Raw genomic sequence first — 27,499 nt, 5'->3', positions numbered from 1 at the left:
TTCGGAAAAGTTCACAAGGCTATAGCCTTAGGATTTTTTCCGAACAAATCATAAGGCCTTATGATTTTTTCATAAAAGTCACAAGCTATAGCCTTATGATTTTTTCAAAAGTTCACCAAGGCCTTATGATTTTTTCGGAAAAGTTCACAACTGTAGCCTTGAACTTTTTGAAAAAATCATAAGCTATAAGCCTTATGATTTTTTTCGGAAAAACATAAGGCTTGTGAACTTTGTTGAAAAAATCATAAGGCCTTGTGAACTTTTCCGAAAAAAATCATGAAGCTTATAGCCTTGTGAACTTTTCCGAAAAAAATCATAAGGCTATAGCCTTGTGAACTTTTCGGAAAAAATCATAAGGCTATAAGCCTTGTGAACCATCCGAAAAAAATCATAAGGCTATAGCCTTGTGAACTTTTCCGAAAAAATCATAAGGCCTTGTGAACTTTTGAAAAAAATCATAAGGCTATAAGCCTTGTGAACCTTCCGAAAAAAATCATAAGGCTATAGCCTTGTGAACTTTTCCGAAAAAATCATAAGGCCTTGTGAACTTTTGAAAAAAATCATAAGGCTATAGCCTTGTGAACTATAGCCTTATGATTTTTTCAACAAAGTTCACAAGGCTATAGCCTTATGATTTTTTCAACAAAGTTCACAAGGCTATATAGCCTTATGATTTTTTCCGAAAAAAATCATAAGGCTATAGCCTTATGATTTTTTCAAAAAAGTTCACAAGGCTATAGCCTTATGATTTTTTTCAAAAAAAAGTTCACAAGGCTATAGCCTTATGATTTTTTCCGAAAAGTTCACAAGGCTATAAGCCTTATGATTTTTTTCGGAAAAGTTCACAAGGCTATAGCCTTATGATTTTTTTCGGAAAAGTTCACAAGGCCTTATGATTTTTTTCGAAAAAGTTCACAAGGCTATAGCCTTATGATTTTTTTCAAAAAAGTTCACAAGGCCTTATGATTTTTTCGGAAAAGTTCACAAGGCTATAAGCCTTATGATTTTTTCAACAAAGTTCACAAGGCTATAGCCTTATGATTTTTTCATAAAAGTTCACAAGGCTATAGCCTTATGATTTTTTTCAAAAAAGTTCACAAGGCCTTATGATTTTTTCGGAAAAGTTCACAAGGCTATAGCCTTATGATTTTTTCAAAAAAGTTCACAAGGCTGTAGCCTTATGATTTTTTCCGAAAAGTTCACAAGGCTATAGCCTTATGATTTTTTGTGAACTTTTCGGAAAAAATCATAAGGCTATAGCCTTGTGAACTTTTCGGAAAAAATCATAAGGCTATAGCCTTGTGAACTTTTTTTTGAAAAAATCATAAGGCTATAGCCTTGTGAACTTTTTTGAAAAAATCATAAGGCTATAAGCCTTATGATTTTTTTCGGAAAAAATCATAAGGCTTGTGAACTTTGTTGAAAAAATCATAAGGCCTTGTGAACTTTTCCGAAAAAAATCATTAAGCTTATAGCCTTGTGAACTTTTCCGAAAAAAATCATAAGGCTATAGCCTTGTGAACTTTTCGGAAAAAAATCATTAAGCTTATAGCCTTGTGAACTTTTCCGAAAAAAATCATAAGGCTATAGCCTTGTGAACTTTTCGGAAAAAATCATAAGGCTATAAGCCTTGTGAACCTTCCGAAAAAAATCATAAGGCTATATAGCCTTGTGAACTTTTCCGAAAAAATCATAAGGCCTTGTGAACTTTTGAAAAAAATCATAAGGCTATAGCCTTGTGAACTATAGCCTTATGATTTTTTCAACAAAGTTCACAAGGCTATAGCCTTATGATTTTTTCAAGAAAGTTCACAAGGCTATAGCCTTATGATTTTTTCCGAAAAATTCACAAGGCTATAGCCTTATGATTTTTTTCAAAAGTTCACAAGGCCTTATGATTTTTTCGGAAAAGTTCACAAGGCTGTAGCCTTATGATTTTTTCAACAAAGTTCACAAGGCTATAGCCTTATGATTTTTTCCGAAAAAAATCATAAGGCCTTATGATTTTTTCATAAAAGTTCACAAGGCTATAGCCTTATGATTTTTTTCTAAAAAGTTCACAAGGCCTTATGATTTTTTCGGAAAAGTTCACAAGGCTATAGCCTTATGATTTTTTCAAAAAAGTTCACAAGGCTATAGCCTTATGATTTTTTCCGAAAAGTTCACAAGGCTATAGCCTTATGATTTTTTGTGAACTTTTCGGAAAAAATCATAAGGCTATAATAGCCTTGTGAACTTTTCGTAAAAAATCATAAGGCTTGTGAACTTTTTTTTGAAAAAATCATAAGGCTATAGCCTTGTGAACTTTTTTGAAAAAATCATAAGGCTATAAGCCTTATGATTTTTTTCGGAAAAAATCATAAGGCTTGTGAACTTTGTTGAAAAAATCATAAGGCCTTGTGAACTTTTCCGAAAAAAATCATGAAGCTTATAGCCTTGTGAACTTTTCCGAAAAAAATCATAAGGCTATAGCCTTGTGAACTTTTCGGAAAAAATCATAAGGCTATAAGCCTTGTGAACCTTCCGAAAAAAATCATAAGGCTATAGCCTTATGATTTTTTCAAAAAAGTTCACAAGGCTATATAGCCTTATGATTTTTTCAAAAAAAAGTTCACAAGGCTATAGCCTTATGATTTTTTCCGAAAAGTTCACAAGGCTATAAGCCTTATGATTTTTTTCGGAAAAGTTCACAAGGCTATAGCCTTATGATTTTTTTCGGAAAAGTTCACAAGGCCTTATGATTTTTTTCGGAAAAGTTCACAAGGCTATAGCCTTATGATTTTTTTCAAAAAAGTTCACAAGGCCTTATGATTTTTTCGGAAAAGTTCACAAGGCTATAGCCTTATGATTTTTTTCGGAAAAGTTCACAAGGCTATATAGCCTTATGATTTTTTCGGAAAAGTTCACAAGGCTATAGCCTTATGATTTTTTCAAAAAAGTTCACAAGGCTATAGCCTTATGATTTTTTCAAAAAAGTTCACAAGGCTATAGCCTTATGATTTTTTCCGAAAAGTTCACAAGGCTATAGCCTTATGATTTTTTCCGAAAAGTTCACAAGGCTATAGCCTTATGATTTTTTCCGAAAAGTTCACAAGGCTATAGCCTTATGATTTTTTCCGAAAAGTTCACAAGGCTATAGCCTTATGATTTTTTCCGAAAAGTTCACAAGGCTATAGCCTTATGATTTTTTCCGAAAAGTTCACAAGGCTATAGCCTTGTGAACTTTTGAAAAAAATCATAAGCCTTGTGAACTTATTTTTTTTTTCAAGAAAGTGTTCACAAGGCTATAGCCTTGTGAACTTATCATTTTTTTCAAGAAAGTGTTCACAAGGCTATAGCCTTGTGAACTTATCATTTTTTTCAAGAAAGTGTTTAGCCTTGTGAACTTATCATTTTTTTCCAGAAAGTGTTCACAAGGCTATATAGCCTTGTGAACTTATAATTTTTTTCAAGAAAGTGTTCACAAGGCTATAGCCTTGTGAACTTATCATTTTTTTCCAGAAAGTGTTTAGCCTTGTGAACTTATCATTTTTTTCAAGAAAGTGTTCACAAGGATAGCCTTGTGAACTTTTCAAGTTTTTCCAGAAAATGTTCACAAGGCTATATCAAATATCAAATTTTTCCAGAAAGTGTGCACAAGGATAGCCTTGTGAACTTATCAAATTTTTCAAGAAAGTGTTCACAAGGCTATAACCTTGTGAACTTGTCAAATTTTTCCAGAAAATGTTCACAAGGCTTATAGCCTTGTGAACTTATCGATTTTTTTAAGAAAACTTTCACTAAGATAGCCTTGTGAACGTATCAATTTGTTAAAGAAAACTTTCACAAGGATAGCCTTGTGAACTTATCAATTTTTTCCAGAAAGCGCCTTGTGAACTTATCAACTTTTTCCAGAAGATGTTCACAAGGCAATAGCCTTGTGAACTTGTCAAATTTTGCCTTGTGAACTTATCAATTTTTTTCCAGAAAATGTTCACAAGGCAATAAATAGCCTTGTCAACTTATCAATTTTTGTAAGAAATTGTTCACAAGGATAACCTTGTGAACTTATAAAATTTTTCCATAAAGTGTTCACAAGGCTATATAGCCTTGTGAACTTGTCAAATTATGCCTTGTGAACTTTTCAAATTATTACAGAAAATGTTCACAAGGTTGATAGCCTTGTGAACTTATCAAATTTTTCCAGAAAATGTTCACAAGGAAAGCCTTGTGAACTTATCAAATTTTTCCAGAAAATGTTCACAAGACTTATCAAATTTTTCAAGAAAATGTTCGCAAGACAATAGCCTTGTCAACTTATCAATTTTTTAAAGAAAATGTTCACAAGGATAGCCTTGTGAACTTATCAAATTTTTCCAGAAAATGTTCACAAGGATAGCCTTGTGAACTTATCAATTTTTCCAGAAAGCGCCTTGTGAACTTTTCAAATTTTTCATGAAAATGTTCACAAGTCAATAGCCTTGTGAACTTATCAAATGTTTTCAGAAAATGTTCACAAGGCCTTGTGATAAGTGAACATTTTCAAGAAAAAATTTACAAGTTCACATTTTCTGGAAAAATATTTTTTGAAAGACGCTGTGTCGTCTAGCTATGGCGCCATCAGCGTCTTTCAAAAAATAGTCATGGTCAAATACACTCTAACCAGAAAATGTTCACATGGTGATGCTTTGAAATTGTTCACAAGGCCTTGTGAACTTGTCATATTTTTCCAGAAAATGTGAACTTGTCAATTTTTTCTTGAAATTGTTCACTTATCATATTTTTCCAGAAGATTTTCACAAGGCCTTGCTTGAAAATTATCACTTATTATATTTTTCCAGAAGATTTTCACAAGGCCTTGTGAACTTATTAAAATTATTTTAAATTAAAGCAGATTTGTGCAGAAAGTTAGTGAGAGTGAAGACCAGGCATTCAGGGGACTCGAAGTCTAGTCGAAACCAGCGTGGTGATCACCCATTAGTACCCTTATGGGATGGCTAGTCCCGGCCCCTCCTTTACTTTCCCACCCGGAATAATCACCCTACCCTAATTTGGGGAGAGACATGACGGACCCCAATCACTTACTGGTGCTAGCAGTAAAAGTCATGTCCCTTTGGTACGGGGCGGGATTCGAACCGGGTGTACCAGCTCTGGAACGCACGCAATTGAACGATCCAGTGCACTGTGTCGCCACTGTGCCCGTTGGTGTAAGTAGGTGATTTTAAACACTACTTATTTAATTCACTGCGTCCAAATAAAAGAGAAAAATGCAAGACACCAGCGGGATTTGAACCCGGATCTCTTGGCTCCTAGTCTACTCGCCTGTGTCGTCTAGCTATGGCGCCATCAGCGTCTTTCAAAAAATATTCATGGTTAAATACACTGTAACCAAACCCAAATTATCCCGCCTCTAGAGACAGAATCATTATTGACAGATATTGTTTCTTTTGTTTATCCTCGGAGGTTTATGCAATATTCCATTTTATTTAGTATTATTTTATTGATAAGATTGCGTCATAAATGCTTCTTATTTCCAAATAATAATTTCGGGTGAAGATCAGACAGCCCAAGCGATCCACGGATCCCCATCTTACCTTCCCGATGTTACTGACGATATGTCCCGGATGTTGTGATTCCATTGCCCTACGTTGGTGACGTCATGCTTAGCTTCTTCACTTCCGTGAAAATCTCATAGCAAGAGAAATTTATTTATTCCTCCCGACCGAGGCCTTTATGTTATATATTTATTCTTCATTTATTTGTTTGCTATTTTCTTTGTTTTGTAGTCGTCAAGTCCATTTTGACCGTTTTCTGAAAATTCACAAAGGGTTTAGCAGGCAATCGTTAAATTTTGTAGCACGGCAAATTTTGCCGTAAATCAAATCAAAATGGGTAAGTCTAAAATGAACTTGTCAAATTTGTCTTCAGTGAAAATGTTCATATCTTCAGTGAAAATGTTCATATTTTTCCATTAAATGGATTTTTTTTTTTTTTTTTTCAGTTTTGGAAATGTTTTACCATATTGGCTCTTGGTAAATTCATGCAATTTTGTCCATTTTCAGCCTTTTTTCTTAACAAATCACGACACAACCAGTAATTGTATTGATACCTTACACAAGAGATTTATTCCATTCGTACCCTGAAGCTACTATAAGCACAAAGAACTTCTTAAAGGGAAGGTACACTGTTGGTAATTGTCACAGACCAGTATTCTCACTTCGTGTATCCCAACATAAGCATACTAATAACAAACCTGTGAAAATTTGAACTCAAATGGTCATCGAAGTTTAATGCCGAGAGAAAAAACACCCTCGTTGGACGAATTTGTGTGCTTTCAGATGGGATTAAAATACTTCTGGCTAGAAGTCTTTTATTATTTTAGTGAGAAATTACCTCTTTCGAGAAAACTACGTTACTTCAGAGGGAGCCGTTCCTCACAATATTTTATACTATCAACAGCTCTCCGATGCTCGTTAACAAGTCAGTTTTTAAGTTAATATTTGTTTTGAGTGATTACCAAACGTGTACCTTCCCTTCAAGTCAAATTTTCCTGCTGTTGGACATCCTTGGAAATGATGAAAACAAAGGACAACTGAGTTCATTTCAGGAGTTGAAACTCTGATCATCTACAAACCCCATTCACGCGACGTCATGTCACCCAGGATGAATCTAGGTAGAGCCATTTTTCGAGCTGGATTCCCAACAGTGTGTTACTGCCAAGATTTCCCACTGTTGTATATTGTTTGTTACTGCTATTCAGCCGTTGTTTGCTTATCCTGAAAATCACGTGAAAATTTGGTTGGTAATCTTGTTTTTATCATATTTTATGCTAAGCAAATTGTTGTGCTTAGCAGCTCTATGAAATTGGGCCCAGTTGGGGTCGTGCTACATGAGGCAAATTACCGGGAACCAGTTCTAGGCAAAATGAAGAGCATCAGCAAGGATCATAATTTGCAAAATTACTCATGCGCTACCAAAATGATCCTGTAGCATGCCTCTGCAATTGGTTGCCTCCCATAAGTTGCTTTTAAAACTTGCCCTGTGTGTGTGACAAGACCCTTTTCAATTGGTCTCTGAAAATGGCAGACTACCCTAGCCGCATGCGACGCCAATGAATGGGATTTAGAAAAGTGAAAACCAATGCTGACAAAAATACCCATGATTGTAGTATACATACATCAAATTCAATGAATAACGATCGTTACATCACATTATGTAAGAGTTTAGTTTATTATGACAAAAAAATAGATTTGGAAAATAAATTGCCTTCTAAGTTTTGAAAGCAGCACCACCCTTAGTTTTAATAATGAGTCTTAGCAATATTTCCTCCTTTCCACAAGAAAATCATTTTAGGATATTGTATGGTAATCAGTTCAACTACTTAAATCACCTATAGAAGATTAAATCTTTACACATTACTTTTGCCACTGTTAAATGAACATTGCCATGGTTCACTACAGTTTATCAAGGTTTACCTTGTTTTCCCATGGTTTAACCAATGGTTAACTATGGTTTACTACAGTTTATCAAATTTTGTAGTGTTTACCTTGGTTTCCCATGGTTTAACCAAGTTTGCTGTGGTTTAACACGATTAAAGGGTCACACCGGCCGAAATGTGCTATTTGGGCTACTAAATAGACTAAGAAATGAATTCAACTGTCTTTCAGGAATGAAGAACAGTCCCTAAAAAAAATCTTCAAATTTGGCCGTTTTTGAGCATTTTAAAACAAAAACGAAGGTCGCGTGATTGTTCTAACCAAAAAGTGGTACAAACAATCACGTGACCTTCCGGGCTAGTTTTACTTCCAGCCGTCTAAAAGTAACTTACCAAACCAATTTAAATCTTTTTTTTATACAAAATTATTAACGAGTAATTGACGAAAAAGATCATGTATTCAAGTTATCGCTACAAAATGTAAATAATGGTGAAAAATCTAACATAAGATTCGCATTCAAATTGCGTAAACGGTGAGCGGGTGTGTCCCTTTAACCATGGTTAACCGTGGTTTATCATGGTTTGCAGTTGTTTCCCTTGATTCAACATGGTTTGCTGTGGTTAACCAACGTTAACCAACATGTTTGCCAATTTTTTAACGTGGTTTGCCACGGTTTACCATGTGTTTGCCAATTTTTTAACGTGGGTTGCCACGGTTTACCATGGTGAAATCATGGTTTGCAGTGGTTTATTGTAGCCAAAATTCAAACACAGTTTTACAATTGCCTCATACATTGTCATACAGCAAGCGGCCCAACTTTCAATTTCAAAAACACAGTTCATGGCCAGAAAATATGTACACCAAATTTCATGATAACAGTTAACTCTCATATACTCTTAATTACTGTCAGTTTTTCCGTTTCACAATTTTGATTGCATATAAATGAACACAGATGGAATGTGATTGTGATCTGTATTCTTGTTTTATTTAAAGAACTGCACCGAGTATTAAGGGCATAATATTACTAATACTAATACATAAATGTTGAGCAAAACCAAACTTACTTTCATAAAGTGGCATTTAAAGCTCACAATTTGCCTACTTTTTTTTTTTTTTTTGGGGGGGGGGGGGGGGTTGCGCTTTACTGTTTCTCCACTTGTGGTATTTCATTACACAAAATAAACAGGCCCCGTCCCCAAAAGAGTAGACAATTCATTAAATGCTTATAGCTTGTTATGACATACAATACAACAAATACAACATTACAGAAGGCACTCAAATCCATACAGGTAAACATGAATACATCCATCCACAACAACCCAAACTGAAATTTGTTTTCAAATCCAAACTTTACATATCAAGTTATTTATTACACACCCAACGTTCCGGCATGATATCTGATCCTTGGAAACAAGTAGGACCAGTTGATTGAGTATAAGGGCTGGCCTAGTTGTTCATATGGTGTAGGGTTATTAGAAATTTCAGGATATTTCATCAAATTTTTTCTGATTTTTCCATGGGCAAACCATGTACTTTTAACATCACTCCAAATGGGAACCTGCAGCCGATTTCACGAAACGCTAGGATTAATCCTAACTCGAGTTAGGACGAGTAACTCGTCCTAACTAAGGATGGGTTCAATTCGTCCCACGTATTTAGATACGGATCTGAACCCGTCCTAAGTCCTAAGATTAATCCCTAGTTAGGAGGATTCGACTTTTGGGGACACTAGGTGGTAGCAGACTAGTACCAGGTAAATCCAATGTTCTTGAAGATGTTCGCACTTGCAGAATGACGTCTACACTTGTGATTTATCTGGGCCCAATTTCATAGATCTTCTTAAGCAGAGAATTATATCTAGCACTGGTAAGCATATTTTAGTTTGTGCTTAGCTACTTTTAGTGCATAAGCAGCTCTATGACATTTGGCCGTGGTAAGCCAACTACATCCTAGAGATTCCATGTCTCCCATATACCTCTGAGTTTCTTCCCTTCTTCGGTCCCAATTTCATATAGCCAGTAGGCAGAACATTTTATACTAAGCACATTGTATCTGGTAAGCAGAAATTAGCAGGGAACCAATCAAAAAGAATACACATTACATTAAGTTTTCACTGGTGACCTGTTTCTGCTTAGCAGGATTGTGTGGTCAAACAGCTTTATGAACTAGGCCCAGTGCCCAATGTCATAAAGCTGCTTAAAGCAAAATAAAACGCAAACATGAGGATACCATCCACAGTTGGGATACCATCCACTGATGGCACAAGTTGCATGGTATTTCGGCTGGTTACCCGATTCTTGTGACCGTAATTCTGTTGTGCTTAGCTTCTTTGTGTGTGAGCAGCTCAAACAAATTCGGCCCTAGTCTTTAAAAGTCAAAGGGTAACATACAAAAGATCCTAAGAAACAAAACCAAAAACAGATTTCCCCTTCTTCCGAAAAAAACATATGAAACGGAAATTATTTCTACCTCTAGGGGGCAAGTGATAAACGAAGATCTCTCGTCGGGTCCCACTTTCTTCTCCAACTTCGCCTAACACTTGCCGAGGACTGTTGCCAGGAGAGCCATACGGATGTACATACCACACTCCGCCTGGCGGAAGTAGGCCGCTCTAGGGTCGCTGTCAACATCAGAGCTAAGAAACAGAAACAAAAAAACCCTCGCTGATTAATAAAAGGTTTCAACAGGAAGGCCTCCAAACTTCCCTTCTTCTCAAAAGAATTTTAGAAAAGACAAGCACGAGTGGAACTCGCTAGACAGTATGGGCAAGTGCGCACTGTTGCAGTTTGTCACTTTTTTGAAATAACTGGGCATGGCTAGCAGTGGAATTTGCTCACATTGACTTAAGATTTCTTGTTAGGACTAGACAACAACGACAAGTGTGCCCTCTACCTTTTCACTCGCCAACTTTTATACAAAATGGCCTATCCAGGAAGAAACTGTAGAGGGAGCCCTGTATTGTGAATTGTCCGTACAGGCTGCACTGCCAGTGCAACCTCGTTGTCCGACCATCTAACAAATACAGGCACTTAAAGAAATGTTCGCAATGGACCTTTTAGTGGTAAACTCAGCGAGAAGAAACCTTGTCTCTCATAGAAATACAGTCCTACGGAAATCCAACAACAAATTTAACATTGGAGAATTTTTATCCTGAACTAATTTTGACAAGACCCCTAAAAAGCACTGGACACACTTAATAGTAATTACTCGAAATTTATATTACATAAAAACTAACTAAAACATTAACATAAAAACTAACTCGGTAATGAGAAATGATGAGCCGTTAATAGTATAAAACATTGTGAAAAAAGCAGTTTTTGAGAAAGAGGTAATTTCTTATTAAAATATCTGAATCTGAGAAAGACTTCAGGCCTGAAATCTTTCTCAGGCATCTGAAAGCTCACAAATTTGTGCAACAAGGGTGTTTTTTTCTTTCATCATTTTAGCACCTTCAATGACCAATTCAGCTTGTGCATATTTTGGGATACACCAAATGAGAAGACTGGTCTTTGACAACTGTTTTAAAAACGTGTCCAGTGCCTTTAAGAAAAGGCCAGACCGCGGAGTTGACCCTTACCTGATCTCGTTGTTCCGAGGCATAGGATGCAGCACAACCATCTTCTCCTTGGCTTTTGTCATGATTCGTGGCGTCAAAATGAAATTACCGCATTGCTGTAAACAAAAATTATTATAAAAACAAGGCAAAAAAAAACATCATTAGGGAGCTCACAAAATTAAGAAACATTAGTTATCTAATAATGTGCGGACACAGACCAGTCTGTTGGACTGCTGAGGAATTCTACTGGAATACATAAAATAGATTGTACAAGTAAACCTAGGCACTGAAAGAGTTAACATCCTCCAATATTGGCGTGTCAAGCTCCGGTGTTTCTGAGCGGCAGAGTTTGGGTTCGAGTCCCAGTCGTTGAACTTGTGTCCTTAAAGCCATTGGACACTTTTGGTAAACAGTATTTTTTATTTTTTTTTTTTAAATACAGCCCTCTAGCGGCGAAAAAACTATTTGAATATCCGGTTAATTTCGGATAGTTGGCCAGCGGAAAATTTCACTTTTCGCCCAGCACTAGCGAATATCAGGGGTGAGAGTCATTACTAACGAAAAAGTCTGAAACTTGGATACAACTTCAAAGGTTTGTTGAAATAATGCCATTTCTAACATTTGGTAACCCCTGGGGTTATAGATTCCAAGGAGCTTTTGGAAACAGTATCCAAAGCACTGGAGAAGTAGACCAATGAGCAGGATTGATTAATTTTTGGGTAAAAACATATTGTCTGATTTTCTTCACCAGGCCGACATAAAAAGTCTGAATTCAGCCAAAAGTCTGAACAATCTCATCCCTGGAATACTAAAACACAGACTTACCGTTTCATATTCCTCTTTGCTTGCGAAGCGTTCTTGTTGGATACGTGTCATGTAAAGCACATCAGTATCAGGTAATGCCTCCTCAATATTCCTGAACTCCGCCTGGAACCAGAAACAAGTTCAATTCATTCTTTATTAGTTCAAACAACACAGCTTGTTATTCTATAGGCCTCTCTTAAAGCAATCGCACAACAACAGTATTGTCCAAAGGCCAACACTTGGTGTATCACAACTTATATAAAATAACAAACCTGTGAAAATTTAGGCTCAATCGGTCATCGGAGTCGGGAAAAAATAACTGGAAAACCCACCCTTGTTTCTGCATGTTTCGCCGTGTCATGACATGTGCTTAAAATAAATCCGTAATTCTTGTTATTATGGTAAGCCTACCTGTGGTATGCCTCTCTCACTAACAAAGTCTTTGACTGCTTTAGGCATCTGAAGGTTTTGCGTGGACACATAGCGCAAGTTGACGCGATATAGCGTCAACAGACGAGCCAGAGAGTGAACGGTTCGTCCATGCTTCAGGTCCCCTACCATCGTGATCTGGAAAGAAATCAAAATCAGTTTGCAATGAGCTAAAATTGAGCGGCAGCATGAGTTGAATTGTCCAACTGTTCAGACTTATATATATCTGATCAAGTTACATGTAGGTAGCCAAAATTTGTATTTGAGGAGAAGGAGGAGGGGGGGGGGGGGGTTATGGAAATGAAAAAAAAAAAAATGAAGGGTGGCTTTGATGTTTACCCAGAGAATCAGTTTGCAAGAAGTAAAGGTTAATACTGCTACTATTATTATCATTATTATTAGAGATTTGCTGGTACTTCAACCAATCATGCCTTATAAGTGAACTTAGTAAGTTAATTTAGTTCACAAGCCTGAGGAAACCCGTTAACAAGGGTGCTTGCTATGTAACCTGAATCACTAGGGTTAACCCCTACTCTTCCTCGACAAATCTTAAAGCCATTTGACACTTTCGATAAACAGTATTGTCCAAAGGCCCACACTTCGTGTATCACAACTTCTATATAAAATAACAAACCTGTGAAAGTTTAGGCTCAATCGGTCATCGGAGTCGGGAGAAAATAATGGGAAAACCCACCCTTGTTTCCGCACGTTTCGTCAGGTCATGACATGTGTTTAAAATAAATCCGTAATTCTTGATATATCGAAAATTGATAGTTGTTTTAATGTTTTCTCAAAAAGTAAAGCATCTCATGGAACAATATTTCAAGAGAAGTCTTTCACCATTACCTTCTGTAAACCCTGTTAGTTATTTGTAAATCTGTGAACTTTAATTTTTTTCTTCTGTTCCGAAAGTGTCCAATGGCTTTAAGGGTTCTTTTAAATTATACTACTACTACCAATCCTAGTACATGAGACCTAAAGAATAATGCTACTGTTATCTCAAATATCAAATAACAAATCACGAGGGAAACTGACTAAGTAAAATGTTTAATAATTGGGGTTTTGAACAAAGAATAATTGACAAGAGCAGGAATATCTTTTCATGACGGCGTACCGTAAGATCATTGACTGTTCCGATCTCCTCCCTGATGGTGAAGACATCCAGCAAGGCTTGGGTCGGATGTTCCCCTACCCCATTACCAGCGTTCAGGATGGGCCGACGGCACACCTTGGCTGCAATGTTAGACGCCTCCTGGTCAGGATGACGCAGAACTATCACGTCACAGTATCCACCGATAATCTGGACAGTGTCTGTTTCAAATAAACAGTAATCAAGTTTGTAAAATCATTTTACAATTGTAAAATAAGTTCATGAACCTGTTTAGCAGAAAATACTGCTTGGCAAATTTCTTTGCTAAGCGAAAAATGAGTGGTGTACAAGTTGTACAAGTTGTAACAATGTAAACTTTACTGAAAGTCGATAGGTAACATGTTTCTGATTAGCAAGATTTGTCTGTGCTTGGCAAGTTTTTGTGCTTAGAGGGTTTATGAAATTGGGCCTATTGACTTTGAATGTCAATTAACCAACAAGGAAAACCGACTAGTTAGATTTTAAACAATTTGGGTTTGAACAAAGAAAACTTTACTGGAGTGGTTCTTGAACCAACGACCTCCAGATTAACGCACAGAGTCCACCTTACCTGCGAGTGTTTCTCCCTTCTTGGAAGATGAGGTGCTCTCATTGAATGAGATGACGGTCCCTCCAAGACGTTGCATGGCGGCAGCAAATGAAGACGCGGTCCTTGTGCTTACTTCATAGAACATACTTGCCATCACTTTACCCTTTAACAGACAGTGGAGAAACAAAAGTGTCAAATGATAGTTCAAGAAATTTCAATTTGCGTGCAATAAGTATAATTGTCAATAAATTACCCGTCACAATCCTTATAGACGTCTTAGATCATCCACTTCTTCCTTACTGCAGCGTTCGACCTTAACGGTGGTCCGCTGGCCAAATGCCAGTGGAAATCGCGGCGGACCAGCTGAAACACCTTGCCAAGTGGTCCGGCTGACCAGTCGAAAATATCCGTAGCGGTACTACAGAACTATGACTATTGTTTTATATTATTTTCAGGTTCGAATAAAACGTAAAAACAATCACTCAAGGTTTGGATAAAACGTTAAAAGAAATCACTCTAAATGCCGCTGAATGCTGGCAAACTTCCGACGATCACGAATACTGGTTGTTCCCCAAACCCAGAACAATTGGGGTGACAGGGCTTTTTCTCATGCTGGTCCTATACTTTGGAACAATCTGCCTCTCAATATCTGTAACATGTCTTCTATTTAATGTTAGAGGCCCTCAAAACTTTTTCACAGCTGCTTTTCATTAATTTTTGTGTTTCTTTCTTGCGCCATGAGCATCACTTGTGGTGGATACCGGCGCACTATAAGTGTTTTTATTATTATTTTTATTATTATTATTTTAATTATTATTATTATTATTATTATTATTATTATTATTATTATTATTATTATTATTATTATTATTATTATTATTATTATTATTATAAAAATATATAAAATGTTGGCATTTCCCTATTTTGTTCATAACTTTGTTTGGGGGTTGGGGTGCAGTCAGAAGCCATTCAACATGAAACTGCCGTACAGACAATTCTGCTCGACAAATTTGTTCAGAAGGAAACCAGTCGACAAAGGTGCATGCGACATGGTATTTCGGCTGGTAACCTTATTCTGGTACGCATGATTTTGTTGTGCTTAGCTACTTTTTGTGCTTCAGAAGCTTCGTCAAATAGACCGATCCATTAAGCTCCACCCACGACGCACGTGTGAGCAAGAACACGTGAGCCTCTCCATGCCTTTCTGCATAACTCTGCCGCGCGCGCCAACCATACGCGCACGCATGTCGGACCTTATTTGTCGGACCTTCGTTGCGTTGTGATTGGTCAATACGCAATGGGGCGGATCTTAAAGGATCGGTCTATTGGGCTCTGAAGGTGATATTGGCGAGACACAAGTTGCTTCGGCTTCCACCTCTGCCACCGCAGTTCCAATACCATCAGGGGCACTATCTGGATTGGGTTTTCAGTCCCTACTTGAAAGGTGAACGTCTTCACTGCCACAGTGGAATCAGTACTGCTGTACGGATGCGAGTCATGGACACTAACCAGTCTTCTAGAGAAGGCTGGACGGCTGCTATACAAGAATGCTTCATTGTATAAAACAGATTCATTGGAGAGGCATGTCACAAACCTGGAGCTCTATGGTGGACTACCGAGAGTAAGCACCAAGATTAGGGCAAGAAGGCTGAGATTAGCAGGTCACTGTCTCAGACATACTGAGCTGGCAGTGAGCAAGCTTGTGCTTTGGGCCCCTACTCAAGGTCACTGTTCCCAAGGCAGACCACAAACCACCTATGTGGACACCTTGTGCCGGGACTCTGGCCTGCGACGGGAGGAGCTGCGTATGGCAATGGAGGACCAACGTGTTTGGAGGGCCATCATTTAGTCGATGCTCCGCATCGACTAAATGAATGACTTGACTGCATGGTTTTTCCCCTTGAATAGATCTCTGGGTTTTCTTTCCACATCTAAAGTGGAACTTCTTCATTGCTTCTCCTCTTCTTCAGTTGATGAACAGGATTTATCACAGATGTAGGTGTAGATAGACCATAGAGTTATATATAAGAACTAGAGGGCGCACTGGCCTATATGCGCGACACGGCATGCGCCCAGGCGGCCATTTTCTAAGTTGACAAAACAGGCATTGCTTAGCATGTGTTTGTGCGGCCATTTTATAAGTTGAATAAACAGCATCGCGTAGCATTCAATCAACACAAACGCAAACGTGTGTTTCATATTCAACGCGCGAACAGAATGGCGCGCGCGTGTCTCCTTGTGGTCCCGTCGCGTTTGTGCAAGAAGTATCACCAGTGAGCCCTATAGTCCATATATATAACTCTAGGATGTAGATAGACTTCTTACCTTGAGAATGTGGTCCAGAGTTCGTTCTTTCTGAACGGCAACACGCATGCTGTGTGCAACATTGAACAGATAATGGAGCTGGGGAAATTGAAGATAAAAACACACGCTCAAAACATGTTTGTACACTAAGAAATTCAGGGGGGGCTTACTTTACTCTGTGGAACGATGAAAACACTGGCACACTTTCATTTTCATGAATCGGGCACACAAATTAAGGTGTCCTGGCCAAGTGGTTAAGAGCATCTAATTTAAACTCTGGTGGCAAAACTTATTGGGATGTGGGTTCGAATCCTGACTATCACACTCGAGTCCTTGGGAACGATGCTCTACTACATTTGATTTTTGGTCCCTACTTGAACAGAGGATAAAAGTTGAAAAGTCAATGATTAGTTATCCCCTTCCACTGTAAAAAGCTGTGAGACTTGTATTTTTCATGTATTTCTTTAAAAAAAATACTCCACAAAATGGCCTACCATGTAGGTTCACGTCATATAAGGAAAACCATGCAAATTTGGGGCATCTTTGTGTGGATTGGATCATCATATTCTACTTTTAAAACATCTTTCCAAACATATGCATTTCATAACAGTTTTCAAATGCTTTTCATAGACCAGCTTGTCCGATCCAAGACCGTGTCCCTTGAAAGACACTGGCCACTATTGGTAATTGTCAAAGACCAGTCTTCACAGTTGGTGCATCTCAACATATGCATAAAATAACAAACCTGTGAAAATTTGAGCTCAATTGGTCGTCGGAGATAATAGTGAAAGAAAAAACACCCTTGTCGCCTGAAGTTGTGTGCTTTGAGATTTCAAATTCTAAAATCAACTTCGTGGAAAATTATTTGTTTCTCGAAAACTATATTACTTCAGAGGGAGCCATTTCTCACAATATTTTATACTTTCAACCTCTACCTACTACTCGTTACCAAGAAAGGTTTTATGCTGATAATTATTTTGAGTAATTACCAATAGTGTCCACTGCCTTTAAGATGACAATTAAGCTACTCACGTGTTCTCTAGTGAACTGCGTTGCACTGAGGATGTGTTTATTGTAGAGTAGATTCACACCGGCTGTTGATTGAATCTCCATGGGAACAGCTTGACTGGGCTGAGGGGTAAGCTGACTGGGGTGTTGCTGGGGAGGAGGGGTGAAGGTCAGCGCCTTGTAGGGTCCCGTCACTGGGATCACATTGGGCGACAGGATCCCGATATCTATCGATGAAACAAAGATTTTGGGGGTTGAACAAAGAATTGACTAGAGTGGGATTCGAACCAAAGACCTCCGGAAACGTGCCGGCGCTCTACCAACTGAGCTATCTAGCCCTATCACTTTTATTAAACATCGGAGTAGACGGGAAATAAGGTTGAAATGGGTCTTTCAATAAGGGAATTAAAGAAAAGTGGTTGGCCGGTGTTTCTCCCTCCCTTTTATTATTGTAGTCCCACAACGAGGATCCACAACAGATATTGCAACGGCGGATGGACGTAGCGTGTGTGTGGAGTAATGTATCCTGCAGCGTGCACATTAAGCACATGTACACACATGAGAGTTCGTAAAGCTAGCAATCTGTTAAATGCGCTGCTCAATCTCGAGATTGCACAACAGATGTTGGTGGCACCGTATTGAGCGACGTTCGCCGACGGGTTGCGCTACGCCCTCGCATTTGCGCCGCCTGGAAATAAAGTTCCCAATGTTACTGGACTCAACAATCAGGGCAGGTTGAACACGTTTTGTTTGATCCCCCGAAGCGGCTAGTTCTTTGCGTACGTCCATTCACCATTCTGCCGTTGCGTTGTGCGTGGTTGAGCTGAAGAAACCGCTGGCCGACACGAGTGTAGCCTGGATGTCTGACGTCAGTATATAAAGATCGTGGGATAAATAGACAGGGGACGAGTCTATTTCGCTGAGACACGAGTATAGCTTGAATGTCTGACGTCAGCATGTAGAGATCGCTAGGATAAATAGACGGGCACCAGTCTAGTCTAACCCGAGTTGCGCTGAGAGGGGGAGCTGAGGGCGGTTGATACACGTTGTACAAAGGAAACATGGAATACAATTGTGGTGGGATTTTCAACAGGATTTTGTCATCACACAGGCAGGTTTTTGTTCTCGTTTAAGAAAAAAAAACATTAATTAGAATATTTTACAAACGATCTTTCTTTTCAAAAATGCCGCAGGAAATTAATTAGAAAACATTAATTAGAATATTTTACAAACAATCTTTCTTTTAAAAAATGCCGCAGGAGTTCAAAAAAATGTCAAAATCAACATATAAACCGCGGTTTATAATCCGAAAATTACGGTATTAGCAGTGTTAGGGATTCTTTGGTTTCTCTTACCTCCATGTTCAGACACTCTATGCAACCTGGGTGGTATTCATAAACCTTAGTAGGGTTGGGATTTTATTTCTGTGCTCATACTTCCATGCACCCTGTGGGCTATTCATAAACCTTAGTAGGGTTGGGATTTTATTTCTGTGCTCATACTTCCATGCACCCTGTGGGGTATTCATAAACCTTAGTAGGGTTGGGATTTTATTTCTGTGCTCATACTTCCATGCACCCTGTGGGGTATTTATAAACCTCTTTATATGGTTAGGTTTTCTTCGGGTTTTGTTACCTCCTTGTTCATCAGACACTCTATGCACCCAGTGAGGTATTTATGAATCTCTTTATATGCACCCTGTGAGGTACTTCTAAACCTCATCAGGTGCGTAAGGGTTTCTCTATGATTCTTACCTCCATGTTCAGACACTCTGTGCACCCTGGGCGGCAGATTAAACCTCTCAACCCCTGCCTTATGAGGAGACGCCGGGGCAGAGTTTGGAGCCGATGAGGGAGTCACCTGGACAGCCAGGGGTATGTTAGCCGCAGTGGGTACGAGGTTGGGGACATGCTTCTTCATGGCAGACGGGATTAAGATGCCCTCCGGGGTTGAGCGAATGTCACGACCGAAACCGGGTGCAACCAGGACCTTTTGAGGATAAATAAAACCGACATTTAGAAGTTAAACTACAATGGAAAATCGTTGTTAAAGAATGGTTAATAAATTTTGAAAATCCCTTATCGACACTGGACACTATTGGTAATTGTAAAAGACCAGTCTTCTCACTTAGTGTATCTCAACATATGCATAAAATAACTAACCTGTAAAAATTTGAACTCAATAGGTCGTCAAAGTTGCGAGATAATAATACAAGAAAAAAAACTTTGTCACATGAAGTTGTGTGCTTTCATATGCTCGATTTTGAGACCTCAAATTCTAATTCTGAGGTCTCGAAATCAAATTGGTGGAAAATTACTTCTTTCTCAAAAACGATGTTTCTTCAGAGGGAGCCGTTTCTCACAATGTTTTATACTACTAAGGTTTTATGCTAATTATTATTTTAAGTAATTACCAATAGTGTCCACTGCTGTTAAGCCTGGTTCATACTTCCTGTGAAAGCGTATGCAAAATTTTGGTGACACAATAATCGGTATACACGGTTTTTCCTTTTGTGAAGCAAGAAACTTTGCTTTGCAAAAAGCGCTTTCAGGAAGAACGAACCAGGCGTAATGGTTAACTATCCGATGTTTCGACCCTCGCACGATGTCTTTCAAAAGCTCAATGTGACGGGCTCTATGAAAATGAGTCACTTGATGACAACCCACTTTCCAGTAGAGGCCTGATTAGTGATGGGACGGTGAAAAAAAAAAACATTCTAATTTTTGTAATGTGGTTTCATGCTTCTTTAGGGTCTAAATTTACTCATTTGTTTTTGATCGATAAAGGTGAATAAAACATGTTCTTATTGTGCATCCCTTAGACATCAAAAACCAAAAGAAACAAAACACTACCTGTCCATCTATGTAGGCCACCTCCCCTCTGAGCATGACCCTCCTGAGTTGACCTTTGACCTTGCGACCTGCAAAGGGAGTCCATTTACTCTTGGTGAAGCTCATGGCTTTTGGAATGGTCCACACGTGATCCATATCCACCTCAATGTACGTATCACGCTGTTCTGGAAGACCGAAGATCGCCCGTGGATTGGTGTACAGTCGGGCAATCAGGTCCTGTCAACATGAACAAAATTACATATTTGCCAATTTATTACATTTTCTTTTTACAAGGGTCCCCCCTTTTCATTATTGGCCACTAAAGGCAGGACAAAAAAATGGGGAGAACTAATGGAACACAATATACATTTTCTTTTTACTAGCGCCTGGCGTCAGCTGTTGTGACCAGAGGTGCTTAACGCAAATATTGCCAACATTTGCAAAAATTTCAAGTGGAACAAGTTTTGCGCGGCCAACATTGGCGAACGTTAGCAACCGTAGGCAAACATACTTCTGAGATGTTGGTGGGTGGTTTTAAAATGGCGGATAAGAAGAAGAAAACCAAAAAGTAAAGGCCCGGTCCCACTGCAGCCATAACGAGAACGATAACGATAATGACACAAAGAGAATGCATTCCATTGGTTGAATGAGCGTGTGCGTGTTCTGCGTGGAGCAATTCAACCAATAGAATACGTTCTCTCTGCGTCGTGATTGTTATCGTTTTCGTTATCGCTGCAGAGGGACCGGGCCTTTAGGCTCTTTATTTCACAGTAAGTAGTCATAAAGGATGTGAACCAACCTCCATAGTCAGTCTGCCATCATTGACTGCAGTCAGCAGTAGCGGTAGCATGGTTTCCAGACCGGGGAAGCCCGGAGGTGGATTCGGACTCTCCTTCTCTTCCACAGTGTGTGGGGCTGGGATCGAAAGCAATAGAAACGACACTCAAGAAATTGCATTAGACATAAAGAAAATGAGAGATTTGAGGCACAACATTTGAGGTTGGGCTTCTCCAAGGATACATCAAGCAAAACAACATTTTGTTGTTGTTCTCCATTGTTTTTGTCCATCATTTGCGTCGCGACTGAAAAGGGTTTCTTTCAATATATTTAGCTTTTCTTTTTCTTTTTCTCAAAAAGTTTTCATTTAAAAACTTTAAAATGTTGAAACCGAAAAAAAAACCTATAAAACTTGTTATTTGAAAAGTTGTGATTATAAAAATACTATTCAAGACATATAAAGAGAGAGTTTAATGCAGTGAATTTGTTGTGTTTGAACATTTTCATACCAAAGAGTTTATTGTCCCAAATACAATATCCCGTTTTCAGGTTGAAACAATCTGATTGGCCAAGAAAGAATTGTTCTGGGAAGAATCACAACAAGACAACTTTGAAATTGCAAACAGTTTGTTGTCCCAAATACAATTTCCGTTTTTGGATTCTTTATTGAGAAAACAAACCAGCATTTTTGGGAGCCTCATGTATGTATATTATTTTACAGGGGCTAGAGTCATTGCTGACAAAAATGTCTGAAACCTTGATCCAAATCTTAGAAGCTACAATGAATTGACAGCATTTGCACTTTTCAAGAAATAAGAAGTATTTTTACAACATCTGCTTTTCCTTTATACAAGTGGGAACGATAAAATAACTATTCCAAGAGGTTTTTTTCTCACCATGATCTGTGGCAAAGCAGTCGATGATGTCCATGTTCTCCCACAATGCATTTTGATCCTCCACAGAGCACAACATCGGTTTGACTTGACCTTTACCGTGACCTATGACATCCAGGTCATCCTGGGTCAGGAAGAGGTGATGAGGAGCAACCTCGCAGGTGACCTGCATGCCAGCATTCTTGGCCAATCGGATTGTTTCAATCTGGAAACAAAATCGAAAGGAAGCATTTGCAATTGTTCTGTAAAGAATCTCAGAAAAGCGACTTTGAAATTGCAAAAATTGAAGTATACCCCTTTCAGTTACCATCTGTTTGCAACACAGGGTGTATCAAACTCAACTGCGCATGCCAACAACTCTTGTTTGAAGCAAAGTATCTATTTCATTAATATGGAAATCCTTGCAGTGAAATGACATCATAAAATATAATACAGCACTCTTCAACGCATGGCTGAAAATAAGATGTAGTTGACCAGTGTAAAATAAGGCATTGCAAAACCTTCACGGGAATTGATCTCTTCTGTTACTACCCAGGAGAATCAAACTCCTTCCTTGGTCCTTTCACTAGGGGTACTTCTAAGAGGAGGGGGTTTGCCTCAGTGTCTGCGGAATGTGCTGCAACACCTTGTAAGGTACTCCCTAAATGTTGTCTCACAGTTAAAAAAATTCAAAAACCCGTCTTCGAATGTTTCTGTATGTTCAAGTTCCTTGAGTACCTTATCAGTGGATATGTGCGCTATAAGAGACCATTTATCTTCCAGTATGCGCTAATCCACCATTCATAAATACCCCAGACAGTTTCTCTTCTCCTATTGGTGGAGAGAGCGTCACGTGGGGGTGTTTAAACGGTTGATAATGACCAGTGTTTATAACCGGCTGGCTTCCGCATGTCAGTCGCGCAAGATTATCACGTGGAACGCAATTCATAGCAATTAGTAACAGCATGTAATCTACTTCTAAGCGCACGCGTAATCTATTTTTAAGCGCACACACAACCCACGTGCAACAGACAACAGACTCTTTACAAAGTTTTTGAGAAAAAAAATATTTCAAACCTCGAATTTTCAACTGTCAAAGTGTCTGTAATTGTATTTTTTTACGTTTTTTTAATAAAAGGGCATTTATGAATGGGAATAAAAGAATAGTGACTCGCAATTCGACCCTGCCGGCTCTAACTGGCCGTGTAAGAACTCGTCGCTACCCTTTTATTCCCTTAATCAGATACTCGAACTGGAGGGTGGTATAAAAAGCTATAACCTAATTCCAGTTTTTATATTGCACTCTGCGTATTGTGAATGTTTATGCGTCACGCTTCGCATTCAGACAGTGCAAAAATTACATTCTAATCTTTGCGCATGCATGCCGTTTGTCGTGAAATAAGGTTCTAAAATTTTAAGAGACTGGAAGATAAATTCGCTATATCACGCGCGCTCGTGGAGTACGGAAAAATATTGGCGTCTGCGTCCCATATCCAACTCGGCTGACGCAGAAGCGCTACATTTTTCCATATTCAACTCGCGCTTGTGTGATAACTTATATTATATATTATATATTATTATTATTAAAAGCTGAAGCTGTGGTTTTAGAGAACGAACCTCTTCCTTGCGTGCGACGTGAGCGATATGAATGGGTCGATTGAAGGTCTTTGCCCAGAACAAGATGGCTGCAGTGGTGCGTCCCTCAGCGTGAGCCACTAAGGGCAGGTGGTGAGGCCAGTTCTCAACATGCTGTTGAACAATGAATGACAAAAAGCATGATTAATCATTTGCAAAAATAGATAATAATGATAATAATATTTAATATAATTGGGGCTGGATAATAATATTTAATAATAAATTGGGGCTGGTAACAGAGGCTGTTGCCACCTACTCCTAGGGCTGAAACAAGGTTACCCTTTTTACAGTCCATACGGATGTAGCCTTGGGTATCATCAGTCCGAAGCCTGGCCGGTAGAGCAGAAAGGACTGTTGGGCTTGGGTGTATACGGACAATACTTACCAAAACCCAACAATGTTACAGTAGTGTACACCATACTTCAAAATGGCGTTTTGCTGTGGGCGGCAGTGGGTTATTTCAAGGCAAGAAAGTGTCATATAGTAAAAGAGCACTGACCGTTGCCCACAGGGATACGTCGTCCAATCTGAGGGTCGTAAATGTATCATTGAGGTACATCTTCAGTCCCATTGCCATCGGGCCAATATTTGCCACTTCCTTAGAGTTCTCGGCCGCCGCTCCAAGATACAAGCCGTAATCACAGCGTGCTCCAAGTCTGGCCAGCTGAAGTGAGAAGCATAACAAAGAGGTTAACCCAGATACAAGCCGTAACTATAAATCAGACGAGCTGAAGTTAGAGTCATTTTATAAGAGGCCAATCTTGATACAACATCCACCTAACAGTAATGACGGCATGTACAAGAATTAAAAACTCAGTCCGCAGTAGTGACGTTAACAAAAGCTGAAGAAGTAATCCTGACTGATTTCCAACCTTCCTCCCAGGTAGTAGTTATAAATCAGGACATTTATTTTCAGAACTGAGAAGTCCCCCCCAAAAATCTGAAAAACAGTAGTAGACCATAATAACAGTTCTTAAAAGAACACAATCTACCCAGCAAGTAGATACCGCAAACCAAATATTGAATGTAAGGGACACTCATTAATACCTTCTGGGAAAGGAGGAACGATGGTTCATCTGTAACCGCTGGGCTGGTGTTCGGCATGACTCCAACCATGGTAACGCCACCGGCCAAAGCAGCCGCGGTCCCAGACGCAAAGTCTTCTTTGTGCGTTGCTCCCGGTTCTCTTAAGTGGACGTGGACATCGATCAAGCCAGGTAGGCGAACGATACGATTGGACGTCATGCAGTCAACGTTGGTCTTGAGGCGTGGGGCGCCACCAATGCGTCGTAGGGCCTGTAACAAAAAGAATAGCAGATTCTAATTCCAGTCTTATGAAAGGAAACTTTCAGTCCCAAATATTATTTTAGTAAAGGAAGGAATAAGAGTTGTACAAAACAATGTTTGGGACTGAAAACCCAATCTACATAGTGCCTCAGGTAGGATTAGAACCATGTCCCATAGGCGGTAAGGCAAGGCAAGACCACTATGTCAACCTGATTGTCCATTACTTTGATATGGAGTGACATGGCCGAGTGGTTAAGAGCCTGGTGCAGAAGGCAAGGCCACTATGTCAACCTGATTGTCCATTACAAGGCCACTATGTCAACCTGATTGTCCATTACTTTGATATGGAGTGACATGGCCGAGTGGTTAAGAGCCTGGTGCAGAAGGCAAGACCACTATGTCAACCTGATTGTCCATTACTTTGATATGGAGTGACATGGCCGAGTGGTTAAGAGCCTGGTGCAGAAGGCAAGACCACTATGTCAACCTGATTGTCCATTACTTTGATATGGAGTGACATGGCCGAGTGGTTAAGAGCCTGGTGCAGTCACCGGACTGTGGGTTCGAATCCCGGTCGTGACACTTGTGTCCCTGAGCAAGATGCTTTACTATAATTGCTTCTCTTCACCCAGGGGTATAAATGGGTACCTGCGAGGGTAGAGGTTGATATTGGGTATGAATTGCCACAAGCGCCTTACAGGCAGCTCAGGGCTGTATACTCCCCAGGGAGCTGAGAAACATTACAGGGATGTTATTGGCCCTATGACCAGGGCACTAATGTAAAGCGCATTGATACGGTTATTGGGAAATGCGCTATATAATAATTTGTTATTATTATATTACATAGGAGTTGAGGATATTGGAAGGATTGGGGTCACGTGTTGGCAAGAGGGCATAAGGAATAAACATTCATACAGTGTACTAGTCTCGGAATTTTCAAACCTACCTCCACAAAGAGTTTTGCCTTCTTGACGTCGGTGATCAACGGGATCTGCTTGTCGATAGCTAGACGACGTGTCTGGTACCCACGGGTTACAAACGACGACGCTCGTCGTGTACCACCATTGCGCATCGGCAGATTGATCACCATGTCGAAATGTTTCTCGGCGAGGTAGTCTACAATGCTTTGCTCTTGGTCTTGGTTGCGTTTCTCACCGGTATCCTCGAACGGCCAATCAACAGCCTTTATCTGATTACATAAAGTAAATAAATACATGTTTGTTTTTACCCTTACATGGATGTGTATGGAATGCGCTGCCTGCGAAAAAACCCTGAACATCTCCTGGCAAGACAAGGTACGAAATGAAGAGGTGTGAAAGAGAGTGTCAGCTGGTGGTAACCCACCAGAGTCGATCCTTCTACGCATCTACAAGATCCAACTTTCCTGGGTTTGGCCATGTAGTGAGAATGAAAAACAACAGACTCCCAAAATGCATCCTACTTGAAACAGTAACTGGAAAAAGTAGAGGGATAGTCCTCGTAAGAGACATCATCATGAACAGCACCTTCTAGCTGGAACATCAAAGAGCGCAAGATAGGCAAGAGTAGAGAAAGAATATTCGTAGAGCCAACGTCCTGCGGGATACGGTGCAAGATTGATTGATTGATTGGATGTGTATCAAGCACTCCATACTCAGGATTTCCCCCGAGTTTATTGAAAACAAATCTACAGGCAAATCACTCAGGCGGGATTCAAACCCCTGACCCTTGCATTGCTAGATGTCTTAGCACTAAACCAACTGAGCTAGCATGATGGTTAGAGGCAGTTCGAGTCCTATGTGTTAGCGGTGGGTACCACAATAATTTAATAATGTTAGTTTACATGTATGTTAAAGAATATAATTGTTTACTGTTATTAAAAAGAAGTTTCTTTACTTTTGACAAATTGTTGGCCAAGGACTATTAAAGGAACACGCTGCCTTGGATCGGTCGAGTTGGTCTTTGAAAAGCATTTGTAACTGTTGTTATAAAATGCATATGGGTAGAACGATGTCGTAAAAGTAGAATATAATGATCCACACAAACATGCCTCAAAATTGCACGGTTTTCCTTTCACCCCGTCGACTAACACGGTCAGTCATTTATGGGAGTCAATTTTTTGACTCCCATAAATGGCCGACCGTGTTAGTTCGCACAGTAAAAGGAAAAACACGCAATTTCGAGACAAATTTGTGTGGATCATTGTATTGAATTAAGTTTTGCAAAAAGTAACATCTGCTGTCAGGGACACAACATCCTTCAACACATTCAAGGCACTTCTTGAAGCCCACTTGTTTCAGGAGGCCTACCATCAATGACTTGTTATTTCTTCTGTGCCTCAGCGCCTTTGAGCAAACTTTTGATTTAGGCGCTATACAAATTACGTTTGATTGATTGATTGATTGATTGTCAAAGGAAACAAAAATTTCTGTGCGGATATTGATACATGTATACCTACTAATACCTGAAGTGACAAGAAGAAGCGAGTCAATTTACCTTGATATCATGTTCACTGTAGAAGTCTGCCGTTCCTATACTCGCATACAGCTTATAGTCCATGTGTTCCAACATACGTACTGCCGGTAAGAGCTCCACTTTGCCCTGCAGAGAGAGAAACATTGTCCAGTTCAGGAATGAGGCGAGTCGAGGAATGTGAAAAATGGCCTAAGTTCCCCCTTATGCTACAATCAGAAGCTATACAAACTCTGTGAATCAGCAGAAATGCAAAGAGCAAGTTCGAGTTTGCACCATGGTTAAAGGCAGTGGACACTATTGGAAATTGTCAAAGACTAGCCTTCACAGTTGGTGTATCTCAACATATGCATAAAATAACAAACCTGTGGAAATTTGAGCTCAATCGGTCATCGAACTTGCGAGATAATAATGAAAGAAAAAAACACCTTTGTCACACGACGTTGTGTGC

At 39.3% G+C, this 27,499-nt stretch overlaps 1 protein-coding gene across 1 annotated transcript in view; it reads right to left on the bottom strand.

Moving 5' to 3' along the window:
- Window positions 1–8,529: 8,529 nt before the first annotated feature.
- The window catches only part of LOC117304780 (CAD protein-like), a 44,186-nt gene continuing 25,216 nt past the window's right edge, over window positions 8,530–27,499 (bottom strand). Inside the window, exons 23-39 of the mRNA XM_033789388.1 lie at window positions 27,073–27,177; window positions 25,544–25,786; window positions 24,358–24,606; window positions 23,810–23,974; window positions 23,293–23,424; window positions 21,700–21,901; window positions 20,826–20,941; window positions 20,048–20,263; window positions 18,950–19,184; window positions 17,220–17,422; window positions 16,209–16,286; window positions 13,905–14,046; window positions 13,319–13,515; window positions 12,187–12,342; window positions 11,797–11,898; window positions 10,993–11,087; window positions 8,530–10,050 (exon numbers count right to left, since the gene is read on the bottom strand). Coding sequence (XP_033645279.1) covers window positions 9,948–10,050; window positions 10,993–11,087; window positions 11,797–11,898; window positions 12,187–12,342; window positions 13,319–13,515; window positions 13,905–14,046; window positions 16,209–16,286; window positions 17,220–17,422; window positions 18,950–19,184; window positions 20,048–20,263; window positions 20,826–20,941; window positions 21,700–21,901; window positions 23,293–23,424; window positions 23,810–23,974; window positions 24,358–24,606; window positions 25,544–25,786; window positions 27,073–27,177 — 2,739 coding nt within the window. The 3' untranslated portion in view covers window positions 8,530–9,947. The remainder of the gene's footprint in view (window positions 10,051–10,992; window positions 11,088–11,796; window positions 11,899–12,186; window positions 12,343–13,318; window positions 13,516–13,904; window positions 14,047–16,208; window positions 16,287–17,219; window positions 17,423–18,949; window positions 19,185–20,047; window positions 20,264–20,825; window positions 20,942–21,699; window positions 21,902–23,292; window positions 23,425–23,809; window positions 23,975–24,357; window positions 24,607–25,543; window positions 25,787–27,072; window positions 27,178–27,499) is intronic.

This window comes from Asterias rubens, chromosome 21 (assembly GCF_902459465.1).
Source record: "Asterias rubens chromosome 21, eAstRub1.3, whole genome shotgun sequence".
Classification (NCBI taxonomy): Eukaryota; Metazoa; Echinodermata; class Asteroidea; order Forcipulatida; family Asteriidae; genus Asterias; species Asterias rubens.
This window is presented reverse-complemented; position numbering and strand designations above follow the sequence as displayed.